General features: G+C 59.3%; 2 protein-coding genes across 14 annotated transcripts; both read left to right on the forward strand.

Annotated features, from left to right (window-relative positions):
* Window positions 1-2,633: 2,633 nt before the first annotated feature.
* PEAR1 (platelet endothelial aggregation receptor 1) lies at window positions 2,634-11,403 on the forward strand. 4 transcript variants are annotated; one of them, XM_015884486.2, is made up of 24 exons: window positions 2,634-3,007; window positions 4,856-4,960; window positions 5,244-5,336; window positions 5,415-5,519; window positions 5,748-5,848; window positions 5,924-6,016; window positions 6,307-6,553; window positions 6,628-6,742; window positions 6,820-6,956; window positions 7,403-7,615; window positions 7,723-7,897; window positions 8,301-8,421; window positions 8,509-8,672; window positions 8,778-8,880; window positions 8,953-9,099; window positions 9,191-9,319; window positions 9,395-9,523; window positions 9,653-9,781; window positions 9,870-10,085; window positions 10,151-10,257; window positions 10,355-10,466; window positions 10,579-10,647; window positions 10,766-10,960; window positions 11,049-11,403. In XM_015884486.2, the coding sequence occupies exons 2-24, from the start codon at window positions 4,923-4,925 to the stop codon at window positions 11,198-11,200; spliced, it is 3,090 nt and encodes a 1,029-aa protein (XP_015739972.1). In that variant the 5' UTR covers window positions 2,634-3,007; window positions 4,856-4,922; the 3' UTR covers window positions 11,201-11,403. The 4 variants fall into 4 exon arrangements, with proteins under 4 accessions (XP_015739972.1, XP_015739971.1, XP_015739974.1 ...); XM_015884485.2 differs by having other exon boundaries at window positions 2,634-2,995; XM_015884488.2 differs by lacking the exon at window positions 4,856-4,960 and having other exon boundaries at window positions 2,635-3,007.
* A 527-nt stretch (window positions 11,404-11,930) lies between these two features.
* Window positions 11,931-15,035, forward strand: LRRC71 (leucine rich repeat containing 71). Of its 10 annotated transcripts, none has more exons than XM_015884327.2 (15): window positions 11,931-12,005; window positions 12,361-12,437; window positions 12,515-12,622; window positions 12,686-12,799; window positions 12,918-12,993; window positions 13,076-13,150; window positions 13,250-13,318; window positions 13,407-13,566; window positions 13,674-13,841; window positions 13,916-14,017; window positions 14,199-14,238; window positions 14,313-14,380; window positions 14,448-14,565; window positions 14,653-14,762; window positions 14,831-15,035. In XM_015884327.2, exons 2-15 carry the CDS (start codon window positions 12,404-12,406, stop codon window positions 14,945-14,947), a joined length of 1,359 nt encoding a protein of 452 aa, XP_015739813.1. In that variant the 5' UTR covers window positions 11,931-12,005; window positions 12,361-12,403; the 3' UTR covers window positions 14,948-15,035. The 10 variants fall into 10 exon arrangements, with proteins under 10 accessions (XP_015739813.1, XP_015739814.1, XP_015739812.1 ...); XM_015884328.2 differs by having other exon boundaries at window positions 12,005-12,070; XM_015884326.2 differs by lacking the exon at window positions 11,931-12,005 and adding an exon at window positions 12,037-12,123.
* The last annotated feature ends 473 nt before the right edge of the window (window positions 15,036-15,508 follow it).

Consider the following 15,508-nt stretch of genomic DNA (forward strand, 5'->3'; position numbering starts at 1 on the left):
GGGGTTATCAAATGCCCTGTAGCGTCCACTTAATCATCCTTCCCAGGGCTCTCCGGCCGCCTTGGTAATGTTTGAGACCTGGATTTGACTGTAATGGAGCAGAATTGATTTCATCTGGCTAATTAGGCAGGGCAGGCTGGGCCCTGGCAGCTCCTTTGTTACCCACAGTGACCTGAGATAAGAAGGAAGAGGAGACCTGGGGAAACTGAGGCACAGTGCATCACTGTGCCATGGAGCAGCTCTGTGCCATGGTGCATTGCTGTGGTGCTGTACCATGCAGGATGTCCAGGGCTGCATACAGCACAGCAGAAGCAGTAGGAAACCAAAGCCATCCCTAGTGTCCCTGGCACATAACCCAGCCCTTGTTATCCCCTCCCTGCAGAGGGCACAGCTCCAGCTGCCAGCTCAGGGGTGGGATGTATTGGCCAGCAAAATGGGTGGCACCCAATGCCAGCTTTGATCCAATGGGGAAACTGAGGCAGTGAGTGTTGGGGCTGCCATAGAGGTGTGCAAAGAGCTGCTTTGCAGTCAGGCTGTGCCTTCTGTCCCCTTGTCCAACCCCAGAGCTCTGCTGGGACTGGTGGAAAGGGAGGGGTGCAAGTGGTGCCCCACATACAGACCTTATTCATGAGGTGGTGGCAATGTCTCCACTCATGCAAGACCAGTGGAGAGTGCCCTCCTTCCTTGGGGTTCTCTAATCTCTGCCTGCGTTGATTTATGGGCTTTTCCCTCTTATCTAATTTGAGGAAGGAACAAGATTACAACTGTGAGCTTTTCCAGCACTGCGCTGCAAATTGTCTCTTCGGTCAATAGTGTTCTTGCAGAGGGGAAGCAGCGGCCACAAGCTGTCCAAGCACTGGAAAAGAACCAAACTGCCCCAAAAAATGAACCTGAGCATGGCGGTATGAGAGCACCACGTGCATGGGGGGGGGGGACCTGGTGTGGGTCTGCCTCGGTTTCCCTGTGGGGTAGAGAGGGAAGGGTTAAGCCCCGCTCTCAGAAGTGTGCAGCTCTGATTGATTTATCCCCACCCCACAGTTTCTCCATTTCAGCTGCTCCAGGGGGAGCGGTAATGGACTCTGGCAATGAGGTAATTAACGGCTCTGCTCCTTGGAAAAGTTCCTTTCTTAGCAGCACAGCAACCGAGCTGGGGACAGGGAGCTGACAGGGTCCCAGACCTCATCCTGCATCCAATGGGGCTGCAAAGGGATTTTTTATGGTGGGGCTTCATCCTGCCTGGATCTAAGGTACCTCTAGTGCTGCCCATGGAGCTGGCTGTGCTCTGTGATCCATCAGATGGATCTGTGGTGCCAGGGATGCCCTTGTAAGACACCCCACAGGGATGGGGCAGGAGGAGGCCCTGGGGACTGCTTGGTTACAGGGACTGTATATGGGATTGCCCAGTTTGGGGTTTCCCACTTTAGGAGGATCGTATCATGGTGATGATGGATGTGGGGCTGCAGCTGCATCCCGGCGCCACGGGTCCTGGGGTGGATGAGCACTGACCGGACCCTGTGTGTCTCCTAAGTGCACTTGTGGGCCCGGTTCCCCCTGGCCTGGAGGTCTCAAGGGGGCTGCAGAGGCATCTTGACACTAATGAGGCTCAGCTGAAGTGCTGCTGAAGTGTCCCAGAGCAGCATTTCCTGGTGACCACAGCGATGCCTTATTTAAGAGCAGCAGAGGGGGGTCAATTCTGCCCAGTTCCCAGCTCCAGTGTCCCCAATCCTGGTCCCATTGTCCTCAACTTAACAATCCTTGTGCCCTCATCCTCTGTGCCCTTCTCCAAGCAGAGCTATTTGGGGCAGCCCCTGTGGCTGAGGGTGGGCTGCATCCTAATGGAGCCCGAGTGGGCTGGGGGGGATGAGTGGGGGGAGAGCAGTAAAGCCACGCTGGGACGTGAAGATCGTTATGAGTGATTAGAGCTATTACTGTAACGAGGAGAGGCAATTAATGGCGTCTTGACATTAGTTGAGGCCAGCTAATGTACGTGCTTGCTGGGAGAGGGGAGAGGCTTGAGTATGGGGAGGGGGCTGAGTGTGGGGACCCCAGCACAGGGCTGGGGGGATGAGATGTGGATGGGGAGCCCAAGATACAGGGTGATACATGGGCAGAGAGCTGGGGGGGAGCTGAGGGTGGGAGGGTTGTGTGATGGGGTATCCCGTGATGTAGGGATGACGTGTGGCTTGGGGATGCAGGGATGCAGCATGGCTAAGAGAGCCAACATTTGGGATGGTATATGCCCAAGAAAGGAAAATACATGTCTGGGTTGCAGAGATAGCACACAGCTTGGGAACCCACGCTGATGGGTGATGCACAACATGGATCCTAAGGTGATGTATACTGAGGATGCCAGCACAACGTTCTCCTGTACTGCAGGGCTGAGGCACTGCCGGGAATACCAGGGCGTGGGGATGACGTTTGGCGATGATCCTGTGTTATAGGATGCTGGTTATAGGATGCTGGGTTATAGCTCAAGCCGGTACCACTTCAAGTCTTGCTCTGCTCTCAGCCCGGCTCTGCTCGCAGCCGCCACCAGATGCTGCTGTTCGGCCGGGGGATGCTCGATACCCGCAACCCCCGAAGCTCGACCCGACCCGACGGCACCGCAGGGATCACTCGGGGCCGCCAGGGATGCGGAGCCGCTCCCGCATCGCCCCGCAGAGCCTCCGGGATCGGACCTACCCGGTGTTGTCCCCATGGGGCCGCCCCGCCCCGGTGATGTTTTTGTTCCAAACCTGTTGGTTTCTGGCCAAGAAAGTTGAAAAAAAAAAAGTGGTGTTTTTTTTTATGGTTGATTTTTTTTCCCCCCCTTTTCCGCAGTTGTCTCTGAGTCCAAACTTCCTGAGAGCTGCTCCAGGCCCTCCCTCTGCTTCCGACGGCTGCGTTGAGCTTCCAACACGCAGAGCTCAGGCAGCACCGGCCTCGTCCCGTCCCGTCCTTTCCAGTCCCGTCCTTTCCAGTCCCGTCCTTTCCAGTCCTGTCCCGGCCCGGCCAGGTGAGGGTCCCGGTAAGCACCGGGGGTCCGGGGGGTTGGAGTCCTATTGGGGTGGCCAAGGGGGGTCCTGGTCCTGTTGGGGGGGTATGGAGTGCCCTAAGTGGCATTGGAATGGCAAGGGGTACATGGGATGGAGTGGTGATGCTGCAGTGACCCCAGAGCTGACATTGACCCTAAGTGGACCCTGTCGCCATCCCTGCCCATGTCCCCATCCCTGTCCCTGGCCCCACAGTGTCCTCACGATGCTCACAGCCCTGAAGGAAACACATCAGCCCGTGGTGTAGGAAACACCAGGACAGAGATAGTGGGACCCTTCCCGGGCTCTGTGTCTCCATTGGGGACAGTGCAGGAGCCACATCTCTTCCCTCAGCCCCATCTTCCCAATGTAGGGCTGTGGGTCCCAGTGCCTGCGGGCGATGCTCTCTGACCTGTGTCACACTGGGAGCAAAAAGACAAGGAGGGAGGGAGGAGGGGGATGAGGATAATTGTCCCCAACCCTTGGGGATGTCCTCTCCCCTCTCTTCCTCCTGCCTGGTTCAAAGCAGGAGGATGTGGGTCTCTGGGATGTGACCACCCTGGTGTGAGGGTGATGTGGGGCTCAGGCACGTCTATGCCACCCTGTCCCTGTCCCCAGATGGGATTGGAGCTCCCAGGGATGGGGACACACTATTCCTTGCTCTGGAGAGAGGTCTGAGAGTGTGGGGCAGTGCAGGAGAATCTCTTGGGGGTCTTTGTGGTGCCCATAGGACAATGCTGGGTATCCTGGCCCCCACATCCCAATTAGCACCAGATGGGGCCGTGTTTTGATGACTCCTCGCTTTTCCTGCCAGCATCTCTGAGCGGTTCCTGTTGTTCTCAGCAGCACTGAGGCCCTGGCCCCCCCCAGCGCGTGGGTTCACTGGAGTGGGGATGGGACCATGGGGAGGGCTCAGGGGTCCCGAACTGGGGAGGAGAGCTGTAAGATGGGAGGCTCAGAAACGGGTGAGCAATTACTCACCCTGGAAACGGCCACTGGGACCTGAAGGGAAATGGGGGAAACTCTCTGACTAAACACTTTTTCCAGCAGCAAAAAATAATGGCTTTGCTTTGGGACAAGGAAGGGCTGCACTGGTGGGGTCACCCCACACCTCTGTTGTATGGAGACACAGCAGCCCCATAGGGAGGAGGAGGAGGAGGAGGGTGGCATTGGGGGTGGCACCTTGAGGTGTCCCCCAGGCATTGAGGAAATGGCTGTGAATCCATGAATCCAGCTGCGAGGGGCAGGAAACCTCTGCTTCCTCCTGCAGCACATGTGTGCGTATCGGAGAGCTGCAGCCATCCCCCCAAAAACATGTTGCTGTGTGCTCAGGGCATGTTGTGCTGCTCGAGGACGCTGGGTTGGGGTCCTGGTGCCAAATGGGGGCAGCTTAAGGGTCCCTGCCATCCTCTCTTTCTGGGTCTTGCAGAAACCCTAATGCACCCCAAAATGCTGCAGTGTGTGGCCCCGTTTGGAGCTGGCTGTGCTCCCAGAGCCCGTCCTGAGCTCGGTTGAGCAAGAGCCTGGCGGATCCAGGAAACACAACGGCAAATAAATACTAGAAGCGTTGAAACGGGGCCATGCAGGGAGGTTGCCAGGGCCTGGGGGTTAACTCCTTCCCATCCCCACGTCCATGAGATGGGACAGTGGATCTGAGGGCAGGGAGATGCCAGGATGTATCCCTGCTGTCCCCCAATGCCTAATAGTCAGCCCTGGGGGCAGTTCAGCCTGATGGCCCCAATGCAAACTGATGTCAACCATTGCCCTGCATCCAGCCTTGGGGATGGGTCAGCCCAATGTCCCCAGTTTTTCTTGTGCTTTCAGTGCCCCATATCTATCCCCAGGGACAGGTCACCCTGTTGCCATTCACTGGGCTGCCCCCAGTGCTGTGGGAGAGGAGCCATCCCCAGGATGGGGTCTTTGGAGCCCACCTCAGGAGCAGCTGTACGGTAGGGCTGAGCGATGGCAGAGGGAGATGTGCTGTGATGTGGGGCAGGATGGGCACAGCTCCACGGCCACAGCACTTCTGTCTATGTGTGGGGCTCACACAGCACCGAGGCCACCCGTGTGGCTGTGCCTCAGTTTCCCTTTGGCAGCCAGGTTGGGTTGGAGCCATTCCCCCGCATGTAGGAATGCAGACCCAGCCCCGCAGGGAGGCCGAGGCCGGGGGCGGTGGGTGGGGAAAGGGAGAACAGTGTGTGTGTGTGAGCCTGGCTCAGTACTTCCATGCAGGATGGTGTTGAGGACCGTGGTACTGGCACTGCACGCCTGCCTCCTGTCTGCCCTCCACCCCAGCGACCCCAATGTCTGCAGCTACTGGGAGAGGTAGGAGCTGTGCTGGGGACACCGGGTTGGGGGCATCTATGGGACCACCCCACCACCCCGTGCCCTCTCCCTTAACAGTTTTACAGCAGCGGTGAAGGAGTCGTACAGCAAACCTCACATCGTGACCTCCACTGAGCCCTGCACTGGGACAGCAAGGCAATCACAGCCCTGCCCTCAGCAAAGGTGAGGGCTGAGCCAAGACCCCCATCTCATCCCACTGCATGGAGCATCCTGGTGCCCAGCCTAAACGCTCCCCTGCCCTGCTGCGGGGCTGTCCTGTGTCCAATGGGATGATGTCCCATATGGCTAATAGGGGCTGTCCCATTAGATGGTGCCCAATGTCTGAAGGGGGGATGTTCACATAGGGGTGTCCCCTTGCACCTCATCCTTACAGCTTTGCTTTTGGCACAGGGTTGTGTATCGCACAGAGTACAGACAGGCAGTGCGCACTGACTACCGCCGGCGCTACCAATGCTGCCTGGGTTACTATGAAAGCAGGGACGCCTGTGTCCGTGAGTGGGGTGGATGGGGGGTGAGGGGGGGGTCCTGGGTTGTCCCTTGCTCACCTCCCAGCTGTGTACCTGCAGCACGTTGCACCCAGGAGTGTGTCCATGGGCGGTGTGTGGCCCCTGAGCGTTGCCAATGTGAGCCGGGTTGGAGGGGACATGACTGCTCCAGTGGTGAGTGGGGAGGGGACATAGGGACCCCTGGGTTGGGGGGATGGAGTGGGGCTGTGGGGGTTTTGTGAGGGTGTGTGATGAGATGTCCTGGGGGTGAAGATGGAAAGGAGTGAGATGAGATGGGGATGGGGTCGGAGTTGGGGATGAGATGGGAACAGCGATGGGGATGAGGGTGGATGGAGTTGGGGATGGGGATGGGCTGGGCTTGGGATGGAGATGGGGATGGGGGTGAATATAAGGATGTGACTGGGGCTGGGCCGTGGGACATAGCATTGTTCTCACCCATGCAGAATGTGATGAGCATTCGTGGGGCCAGAACTGTGAGAGCCGCTGTGACTGCCACCATGGAGCCCCCTGTGATCCCCTGAATGGGGTCTGTACCTGCCCCCCTGGCTTCACCCCCCCACTGTGCCACCAGCCCTGCCCATCTGGCTTCTATGGCCCCGACTGCCTCCTGCACTGCCCATGCCACCATGGGGCCCCCTGCAATGCCTCCACTGGTGCCTGCCTCTGCCCCCCAGGATATGCTGGCCCACTGTGAGTGAGGGTCCCTGTGGTGCCCAGAGGGTAGGGGGAACTGTTTGCATCCTCAAAGCTTGCTTTCCTTGCAGCTGTGAGGTGCTGTGCCCCGAGGGGACACCGTGCAACACTCACTGCCCCTGCCAGAATGGAGGTATCTGCCACCCCCCCGGCTCCAGCACCTGCGTTTGCCCCCATGGATGGATGGTAGGTGGGATGTGCCCCCCTTCTGCTCATGGTATGGGGTTCCTTCTGGCCCTGCTGACTGTACAACTCTATGGCAGGGGGACATCTGCTCTATACCGTGCCCCCCCGGGCGCTTTGGTCCCAGCTGCCTGGGGGAGTGTCGCTGCCACAACGGGGGCATCTGTGACCCCCTTGGGGGGCAGTGCAAGTGTGCACCTGGCTACACTGGAGAGCAGTGAGTGGGGATGGGGCACACAGGGGGCTGGGGGAGATGGGGAGTGAGGTACAGGGAGGCACGGGAATGAGGGATGGGGGACGTGGGGTGAAGGCACATAGGAATGGGGACGTGGGTGGGATGGGGCACACAGGGGGCTGGGGGAGATGGGGAGTGAGGTACAGGGAGGCACGGGAATGAGGGATGGGGGACGTGGGGTGAAGGCACATAGGAATGGGGACGTGGGTGGGATGGGGCACACAGGGGGTTGGAGTGGCAGCAGTGGATGCAAAGGGGTACACAGGGATGGGGCACACAGGGGATGGGGGCAACCAAGACCTGGTGCTGCCCGAGCAGGACCTGGAGGCAGCCTGGCATACAATGAGCTGCACGGTCTCAGCTTGGGGCAGAGAAGGAGGGTCTGGTTGCCACCATGGGGCTGTGTCACCCCCTTTGTCCCCATACAGGTGCAGGGAGAGATGCCCAGTAGGGAGGTATGGGCAGGACTGCCAGGAGAGCTGTGACTGTGCCAATGGGGGACAGTGCTTCCATGTGGATGGTGCATGCCTGTGTGAGGCTGGCTTTCAGGGCAGCCGTTGTGAGGAGCCCCGCTGCCTTCCCGGCCTCTATGGCATCCAGTGTCAAAGCCAATGCCTCTGTCACCCCCAGCACAGCCAGAGGTAGGTGATGTGCCCTCCCTTTATCCCCTGCATCATTCACATAGCCCCTACCCAGTACTCCCAGTGCCTGGACTGGGAGCTCTGGGTGCTGAGTTGGGTAACCCCAGCTGCCACCCGCTGCTCGGTGAGTGCTCGTGTCGCCCTGGCTGGGCTGGGCTCTTCTGCAATGAAAGCTGCCCCCCCGGCACCTTTGGGACTGGCTGCTTACAGCTCTGCCTCTGCCTCAATGGGGGCACCTGCGATGGGACCACCGGGCGCTGCCACTGCCCTCCTGGCTACACGGTGAGTCCCCGAGCTGCTCCTGCTGATGGGATATGGGGAAGGCATGGGGAGCAGTGGTGAGGGACATGGGGGTCAAGGGATCCTTAGGGAGGACACCCTCAGGGCACCTTCTGGATGGGTTTGGGGTCTGGTTATCCCTGGGGGTAGTTGGGGGTCAATGGATCCTTGGGGAGGACACCCTCAGGGCACCTTCTGGATGGGTTTGGGGTCTGGTTATCCCTGGGGTTTAGTTTAGGGTCCAGGCATCCTTGGGGGAGGGCTCAGCATTGTAGCATCCAGGTGAGTCCCCTGGGAGCTCAAGATTTTGGGGTCACCCCTCTGCCTCCAGTATCACTGCACCAAGGGAAGGCAGGGGGCTGGTTTGTGGCCTCTCAGTCCCCCCACATTCTTACCCTCCCCCCAGGATGAGCATTGCTCCTCCCTGTGCCCTTCAGACACCTTTGGGGTGAACTGCTCTGAGCGCTGCTCCTGCCAGCACGGCGTTGCGTGCTCCCCCATCGATGGCTCCTGCATCTGCAAGGAAGGTGGGCACACAGCAAGGGTGGGCTGGGGACAGCTGGGGTGATGTATGGCCATCTCCATGCCCACCCCATCACCCTCTCGCTCTGCAGGTTGGCACGGACCTGACTGCTCCAAACCGTGTCCTGATGGCACCTGGGGCCCTGGCTGCAATGGGAGTTGCAACTGTGCCCATGGAGCCACCTGCAGTGCACAGAGTGGGGTCTGTAGCTGCACCCCAGGATGGCACGGCCCCCATTGCCACCAGCCCTGCCCGGTGAGTGTCCCCATCACAGCACTGGAACGTGGTGTCACCATCTCCAGCATCACCACCATCCTCAGTGCCACCCTCTCCAATGCTGATTTCATCCCTGAATCCCAGAATGGGACATTTGGTGCTGGCTGTGGGCAGCGCTGCGAATGTGCCCATGCAGATGGCTGTGACCCCATCACTGGAGAGTGCCACTGCCTGCCTGGGTGGACAGGTGAGGGAGCTGGGGTGGGGATACCCCCCCCCGTGCCCTTCCCTTGTCCCTCATTGCTCTTGCTGCCCATAGGGCTGCAGTGCAAGCAGAGCTGCCCGCAGGGCTCCTGGGGCCGAGGCTGCCGCCAGCTCTGTGTGTGCCGCAATGGAGCATCGTGCTCTCCTGAAGATGGATCCTGCACCTGCACCCCAGGCTTCCGTGGTCCCACGTGCCAGCGCCGTGAGTGCCCTATAGGGGGGTTCTCCCCATCCCTTGAACCCCATGGGGCTGAGGCTGGGTGCGCTCGTCTCACAGCACCCCATGCTTGCAGAGTGCCCTCCTGGCCGCTATGGGAAGAGGTGTGCACTGAGCTGCTCTTGTGCCAATGGTTCCTCCTGCCACCACGCCACCGGTGCCTGCCTATGTGCTGCAGGCTGGAGCGGCCCCCATTGCTCCCAGCGTGAGTATGGGGATATGGGGATAGGGATGGGGACTGGCTTCAAGGGGGCTGATCATCCCCTGGACCCACCACCAGCCTGCACACCCGGCTCCTGGGGGGACTCCTGCTCCCAACGCTGCCAGTGCCACCATAGGGGGACGTGTGACCCTGTTGAAGGGACGTGCCACTGCCCTGCAGGATGGACAGGAACCAGCTGTGAAGAAGGTAGGGACCCCCCCCCCCTGCTGCTGTAGCTCTGTGCACCTCCATGGTGCAGCCTGGGGGTCTTTGGGGAGTGATTTGGGGCCACTGTATGGAGCTCTATGAGGCCACCCACCCCCTGTACCCCTGCAGAGTGCCCCCCTGGGACCTTTGGATTGCAGTGTGACCAGCTGTGCCGCTGTCCCCACAATGTCACCTGCCACCCCGTGACTGGGATGTGCCCATGTGCCCCAGGCAGGACCGGACCCCACTGTGAAGCTGGTGAATAGGCATGGGAGAGTCTGGGGGCAAGATGGGGGGCCATTTCCCCACCTCTCCTAAGGACTGTCCCTATCTCCTACATCTACAGGGAACCCCGATCAGCCCTATACCATCGTGCCAGCCCCACCATTGGCCTATAGCACTCTGGGGATGGTGGTCAGCCTGGTGGCCCTGGTGGCTCTGCTGGTGACCGTGGTGGTTGTGGCACTGTGTTACCGCCACCGGCAGAAGGGAAAGGAGAACAGGCACCTGGCCGTGGCATACACAGCAGGACGGATGGACACATCTGAGTACGTGGTACCAGGTGAGCAGCACACTGGGATGTGGCTCCGGGTCTCCCCGGCACCAGGGCTGATGTCTGTCCCTTAGATGTGCCACCGAACCACACGCATTACTACTCCAACCCCAGCTATCACACGCTGTCCCAGTGCACTCTGCCTGCCCCTGGCAGCCAGGATAGAGCCAGCTCCTTAAAGGTATGGCACATTATGGTGGCATGGTGCAGCGTGGCACCACTGCTGGTTGCCCTGCAGCTATGGGGCAAGACCAAAGCAAGACCTGCTTTGGCTGCAGGTCCCCAGCTCCCAGCCCTTCCCTGGTGCAGAGAGGCCTTATGGCTCTGAAGGCAATGCCACCCTTCCTCCTGACTGGAAGCACCTGGGGGCACCACCACAGGGACCCAGGGGTAAGAGGGGGCTGCTCTTGGGATGGTGGCAGCCTTGCATTTGGGGGGGGGGAGCTTTGGGAGATGGGGAGGATCAATGGGACCCCTGGATCTCATGGTGTTTGGTTTTCAGGTGGGGGGCAGATGGACCGGAGCTACAGCTACAGCTACACCTGCAGCCTGGGGAAGTACTACAGCACGGGTACCAATGGGAATGGGAACAGGGGATGGGATGGAGAGGGGAAGGCGGATGGGACCTGAATAGGACCCATGTAGGCATGGCTATATTGGTGATGGGGATCCCTCTGCCTCACCCACAGAACACCCCCAGGAGGGGCTGAGGGCCAGCGGCAGCTCTTTGGCCAGTGAAAACCCTTATGCCACCATCAAGGATGTCCCTTCACCGCTGGCCAAGGCCCCCGAGGGCAGCTACATGGAAATGAAGTCCCCGGTCCAACGAGAGATGTCTTACGCAGAGATTGGGCTCCTTGAGGAGCCAGACAGCAACGAGGACGGTACGAGGGGGGGGACTAATAGGGAGGGGGCATCCTGATGGGGGCACAGCCTTGAGACTCCTATCTCCTATTGTCCTTCTCCTTACAGAGAGCAGCCCGGGGGGGGCAGAGGGTGCAGCACCAACACGGGACGTTCTGAATCACTACGACTCACCCAAGAACAGCCACATCCCCAGTCATTACGACGTACCCCCCGTCCGCCACCCGCCGTCCCCCCCCCTCCGTAGGAAGGATCGCTGAGGACCCTCCCCCTCCTTCCCACCCCCTTCACATCGCGATACGTGGACGGGAAAACGGCTGCCCTACAACGGAGACACCGCGAGGTGGCAGCGGGCAGCCCGGGGGTCTACGTAGGATGGGACCCCCCCCCTAAATGGGGCTGTCCTTGCTGCTGCTGTCCCGCAGCCCCTCGGGTGTGAATAAAGCCGGGTTGGCTTTAGGAATGGTGTCTTTAGGAGTCGTGTACGAGGGAGGAGGGAGGGAGGGCAATGGATGGCAGCAACACGAGTCCCAAAAAGGAACCAGGGCACGGAGAGTGAATGGGGTGGGGGGGAAAGGGATTGGAGCTTCGGTGGCCCAACGGCGGATTGAAAGCGCGCACGGTGATTGGTCCGTAGGAAAAGGTGGGCGGGGCCTAGAGGTTGGGCTGCCACGACGTGCCCAGCAATGATCCGAAAGACGGATCCAAATTGCACGCGGTGATTGGTCCGATGGCGGCGGTGGGCGGGGCCTAGAGATTGGGCTATCACGACGTGCCCAGCAATGGTCCGAAAGACGGATCCAAATTGCACGCGCTGATTGGTCCGATGGCGGAGATGGGCGGGGCCTAGAGTTTGGGCTACCACGACGTGCTCAGCAATGGTCCGAAAGACGGATCCAAATTGCACGCGCTGATTGGTCCGATGGCGGAGGTGGGCGGGGCCTAGAGGTTGGGCTGCCGCGACGTGCCTAGCAATGATCCGAAAGACGGATCCAAATTGCACGCGGTGATTGGTTGGATTGGAGACGGATAGAGCCCATCTATTGGCTCAGAAATGGACCAACGGTGAGTCAGCGGAGGAGCAGCGCCTATAAAAGCGAGAGGACGGAGGCAGTTGATCACCATTGCGGGTTGGCGACTTGGATGTGTGGTTCTTTTGCCTCTTGTCGGGGGTCCCATTTAAGTGAGCCCACCCCCCTCTTCCCTATTTACTCGCCCCCCTCTCAGTATTGGCCCCATCTCATGTATTGTGATGGGGCTGTGGTGAGGTAGGTCCAGTCTGGGCTCCTTGGCTGCTGTGGGGCCTCTATTGGACCCCCATAGTTATCCCTCCTCACTGAGGATATCTATAGCATCCTCTGGCCCAGGGGGTTAATGAAACCCCACACCCTGCTTGAACTGCCTGTATATGGTTCTATAGGGAGTGTATTGCCTGGTATTAGACTCTCCCAGTGACTGTGGAGATGGAGAACGAACAGAGACCCGAACAAGTTGCTGGTAAGGCTGAACCTGGTGAAATAAAGGGGCAGGTGGGGCTGAATTGGGCTTCCCTTACACCCTGTGTTCCCTTTCAGAGCAGTATCAGTGCTGTGGGCTCCTGGAGCAGGACCTGACTGAGCTCTGCACCCTGGCTGGCATCACTTCCATCCCCAGGGTGACTGTGACGCCTTCACCTGCAGCAGGTGAGGGGCTGGGGGTTGCTGGGGGGACAGGGAGAGGAGTGGAGGGTAGATTTGGTTCTTTAGATGCTGCTTCACTCATAGCTGAGGATGAAGAGCAAAGCAGACTTGGAGAGCAATGCATCCAGGTGGAGCTGCAGAATGATGACCCCCGGAGTGTCTGTAAGGTCTTCTTACGAGGTGGGGAAATAGCAATAGGGAGGAGTGAGCAATATCAGCCCTCCCCCTGCCATCCCCAGCCCCTTTGGATGGCTGGAGGCTTTTCCCCCCCCCAAATCCCATCTCTTGTATCCTGCAGGCTGGAAAGTGGAAGAAGAGATTATGGGTGTTCTTAACAAGTGTCTGCCCTCCCTGGGCAACCTGAAGACCCTGAAGTGAGTATGTGGGGAGTGGGGGGTGGCCCCCAGGCAGTTGCTCAGTGATGGGGATGGCTGAGTGATGCATCTGTCCCCACAGCTTCTGGAGTGCTGGGCTGACTGACAGCATGCTGCCTGCATTGGGCACAATGGTGGCGAGCTGCCCCCAGCTCTGGTAGGCAGGGAGAGATTGGGGGGTCTCATTGTCATTAATTGAGGCTGGAGGTCTCATTGTCATTAATTGAGGGCATATCAGTGCTGTTTAACCCCACAGGTCGCTCACTCTGGAGGGGAACCCTTTGCCAGAGCACTCCTTCCATGTCTTGATAGGGGCCAGCAGCACGTGAGTGCCAAGCTCAGCCCTTCACACAGTGTCCCCAGCTACAAAGTGACACCCCCCCCCAATGTCTCCCAACCCTCCTGTACCCCAGGCTGTCCCACTTGTCTCTGCGAAACAACTGCATTGATGACACGGCTGCACAACTTCTGGGTCAAGGCCTTTCTACCATGACCTCCTCCAACCACAACCTGCTCTCGCTGGTCCTCAGCTTCAACTGCATCACGGACGTGGGTGCAGAGCACATTGCTGAGGTGGGGGCAGCAGGGTCATGGGTGGGCTGGATTCTGTCTATGCCCCCTCCCAGCACCTTTTCCCCCCCCTGCCCCTTCTCAGCCCCTTCCTCATCCCACCCCTAAAGGGGCTGCGATGGAATCGCTCGCTGCTCTCCCTGTCCCTTGGCCACAACCGTATTGGGGACATTGGAGCCCAGAAGCTGGCAGAGGTGCTGCAGCCCTTCAAGCTGAAGCATGTGGAGGTGGTGGAGCGGAGGAGGCTGCAGATGGAGTCACAGGGACAGCCCCGTGCAGTGAGCATTGGGTATGGGATGGGGGCTTTACCTTTTTGGGGGCCCTGAGCATCCTTCCTTATGACATCTCCAAGCAGGCTGAACCTAGCTGTGGTCGTCCCCTGAGCCTGCATGGCAGTGATGTTGCAGGCAAGCTGTCTCCAGCCAAGCAGAACAGGAGCTCAACCAAAAGGAAGGTGAGGAGGTGTGGGGGGGGTCTCAACATTGGAGTCTTTGGGTAGCTCTGCTTGGGTTGCAGGTGGTGCTGGAGCTGTGCCTCAGTTTCCCCAGTTCCCAGTCCTGAGTGAGGGGGTCACAAAGGGTCCCACAGTGCTGCCCAAGGGGCACAATGGGGCTGAGCTCTCTGCCCCTTTTCAGGACCGGCTGCGGAAGGATGACATCAAGCAGAGCAAGAAGAGTGAGTGAGGGTGCAGAGGGACACAATGGGGGCTGCTCCTGGCTCAGCTCTTCCTACTTTGCTCTTCCTTGTAGTGTCGGTCTCCTTAGACACCCGACGTGGCCGTCTTGCAAAGATTACCGAGGAGCAACACAGCACTGATGTGAGTGGGACTTTGGTTGGGGGGACACCCACTGCTGTAGCCCCCACATCCTCAAGATCCCTCTCAGTATGCCCAGGCAGTGGAACAACCCGGGCCCACCCACCCATTGCTGGAGCCAGGCTGGCAACAAGATGGCAACGTCATCTTACCTGGAAACCGAGTGCTGCTCAACCTCAACCTGGCCTGTGAGTGTGGGGCTGTTGGGGGGCTGGATGTAGATCAGCCCTATCCCCCCTCCCCATGGTTGTGTCCTTTGTGTCCTATCTCCATAGACAACCGCATCACGGAGCGTGGCCTGCGTGCATTGCTGGCTGCAGTGGAGGGGCAGCAGCAGCAAGAGGGAGCCGGGGGGAAGCAGGGGTTGCGCCGCCTCTCTGTGCATGTAAGCTGGGCTCTATAGGGGCTGCTGGTAAAGCAGGGCATGGCTTTATTCCCTGCATCCCTTCCTAGAGGAACAGCTTCCCCGCTACCTGTACAGTCCTTGCCCAGCTCCAGGAGCTGCTGCAGCAGAGAGACCCCCTCCCTCAGCTAACAGAGGAGGAGGAGGAGAACAGCCTGGATCCCTGAGCACCATTTGCCTGCGTTTGAGGACCAGCATCTTTCTGAGCTTTACTTTAATAAAGTTATTATTAAACAGCAGCCAGTCTTGGCTCTGTATTTAGGTCAGGCACCCCCCTATAGTGTAAGTCTTTCCTCTAGAGGTGGGATGGGGGCAGAGAGATACCCCTGCCCTCCCATTCTCCCTACAGAAAGCAGCCTGGGGGGGTTCAGGGGAGCCAGGAACTCGCACTGAATCCAGCGTGGTTTGAGGTTGACATAGAAACAGCGTGGGGAGGGAGGCAGGGATTGTCGCTTCGACGGCCCAACGAGGGATCCAAAGCGCGCTTTGTGATTGGTCAGAAGTGGAGGGGTAGGCGGGGCCTAGAGGTGGTGCCGCCACACAGGCAAAGCTATGGGCCAAAAGGAGGATCCAAATTGCACGCGGTGATTGGCTTAGAAATAAACCAATGGTGCTTCAGCTGCTGTGCAGCGATTGGTGCTGCCGTGAGCCCTCTGAGTCCTATAAAAGGGCAGGGAGGGAGCGGGAATGCACTCAGTGCTAAGATGGATCTGGTCCGACACTATCAG

This window comes from Coturnix japonica, chromosome 25 (assembly GCF_001577835.2).
Source record: "Coturnix japonica isolate 7356 chromosome 25, Coturnix japonica 2.1, whole genome shotgun sequence".
In the NCBI taxonomy this organism is placed as follows: domain Eukaryota; kingdom Metazoa; phylum Chordata; class Aves; order Galliformes; family Phasianidae; genus Coturnix; species Coturnix japonica.

Coding starts and splice junctions, on each gene's coding strand:
- PEAR1 (XM_015884486.2), top strand. CDS start 4,923: ATGGGGTCTTTGGAGCCCACCTCAGGAGCAGCTGTACG. Junction 7,898..8,300: donor ACTGCCCTCCTGGCTACACG/GTGAGTCCCCGA, acceptor CCCTCCCCCCAG/GATGAGCATTGCTCCTCCCT. Junction 10,086..10,150: donor ATCTGAGTACGTGGTACCAG/GTGAGCAGCACA, acceptor TCTGTCCCTTAG/ATGTGCCACCGAACCACACG.
- LRRC71 (XM_015884327.2), top strand. CDS start 12,404: ATGGAGAACGAACAGAGACCCGAACAAGTTGCTG. Junction 13,842..13,915: donor CACAGGGACAGCCCCGTGCA/GTGAGCATTGGG, acceptor GACATCTCCAAG/CAGGCTGAACCTAGCTGTGG. Junction 14,763..14,830: donor TGCGCCGCCTCTCTGTGCAT/GTAAGCTGGGCT, acceptor ATCCCTTCCTAG/AGGAACAGCTTCCCCGCTAC.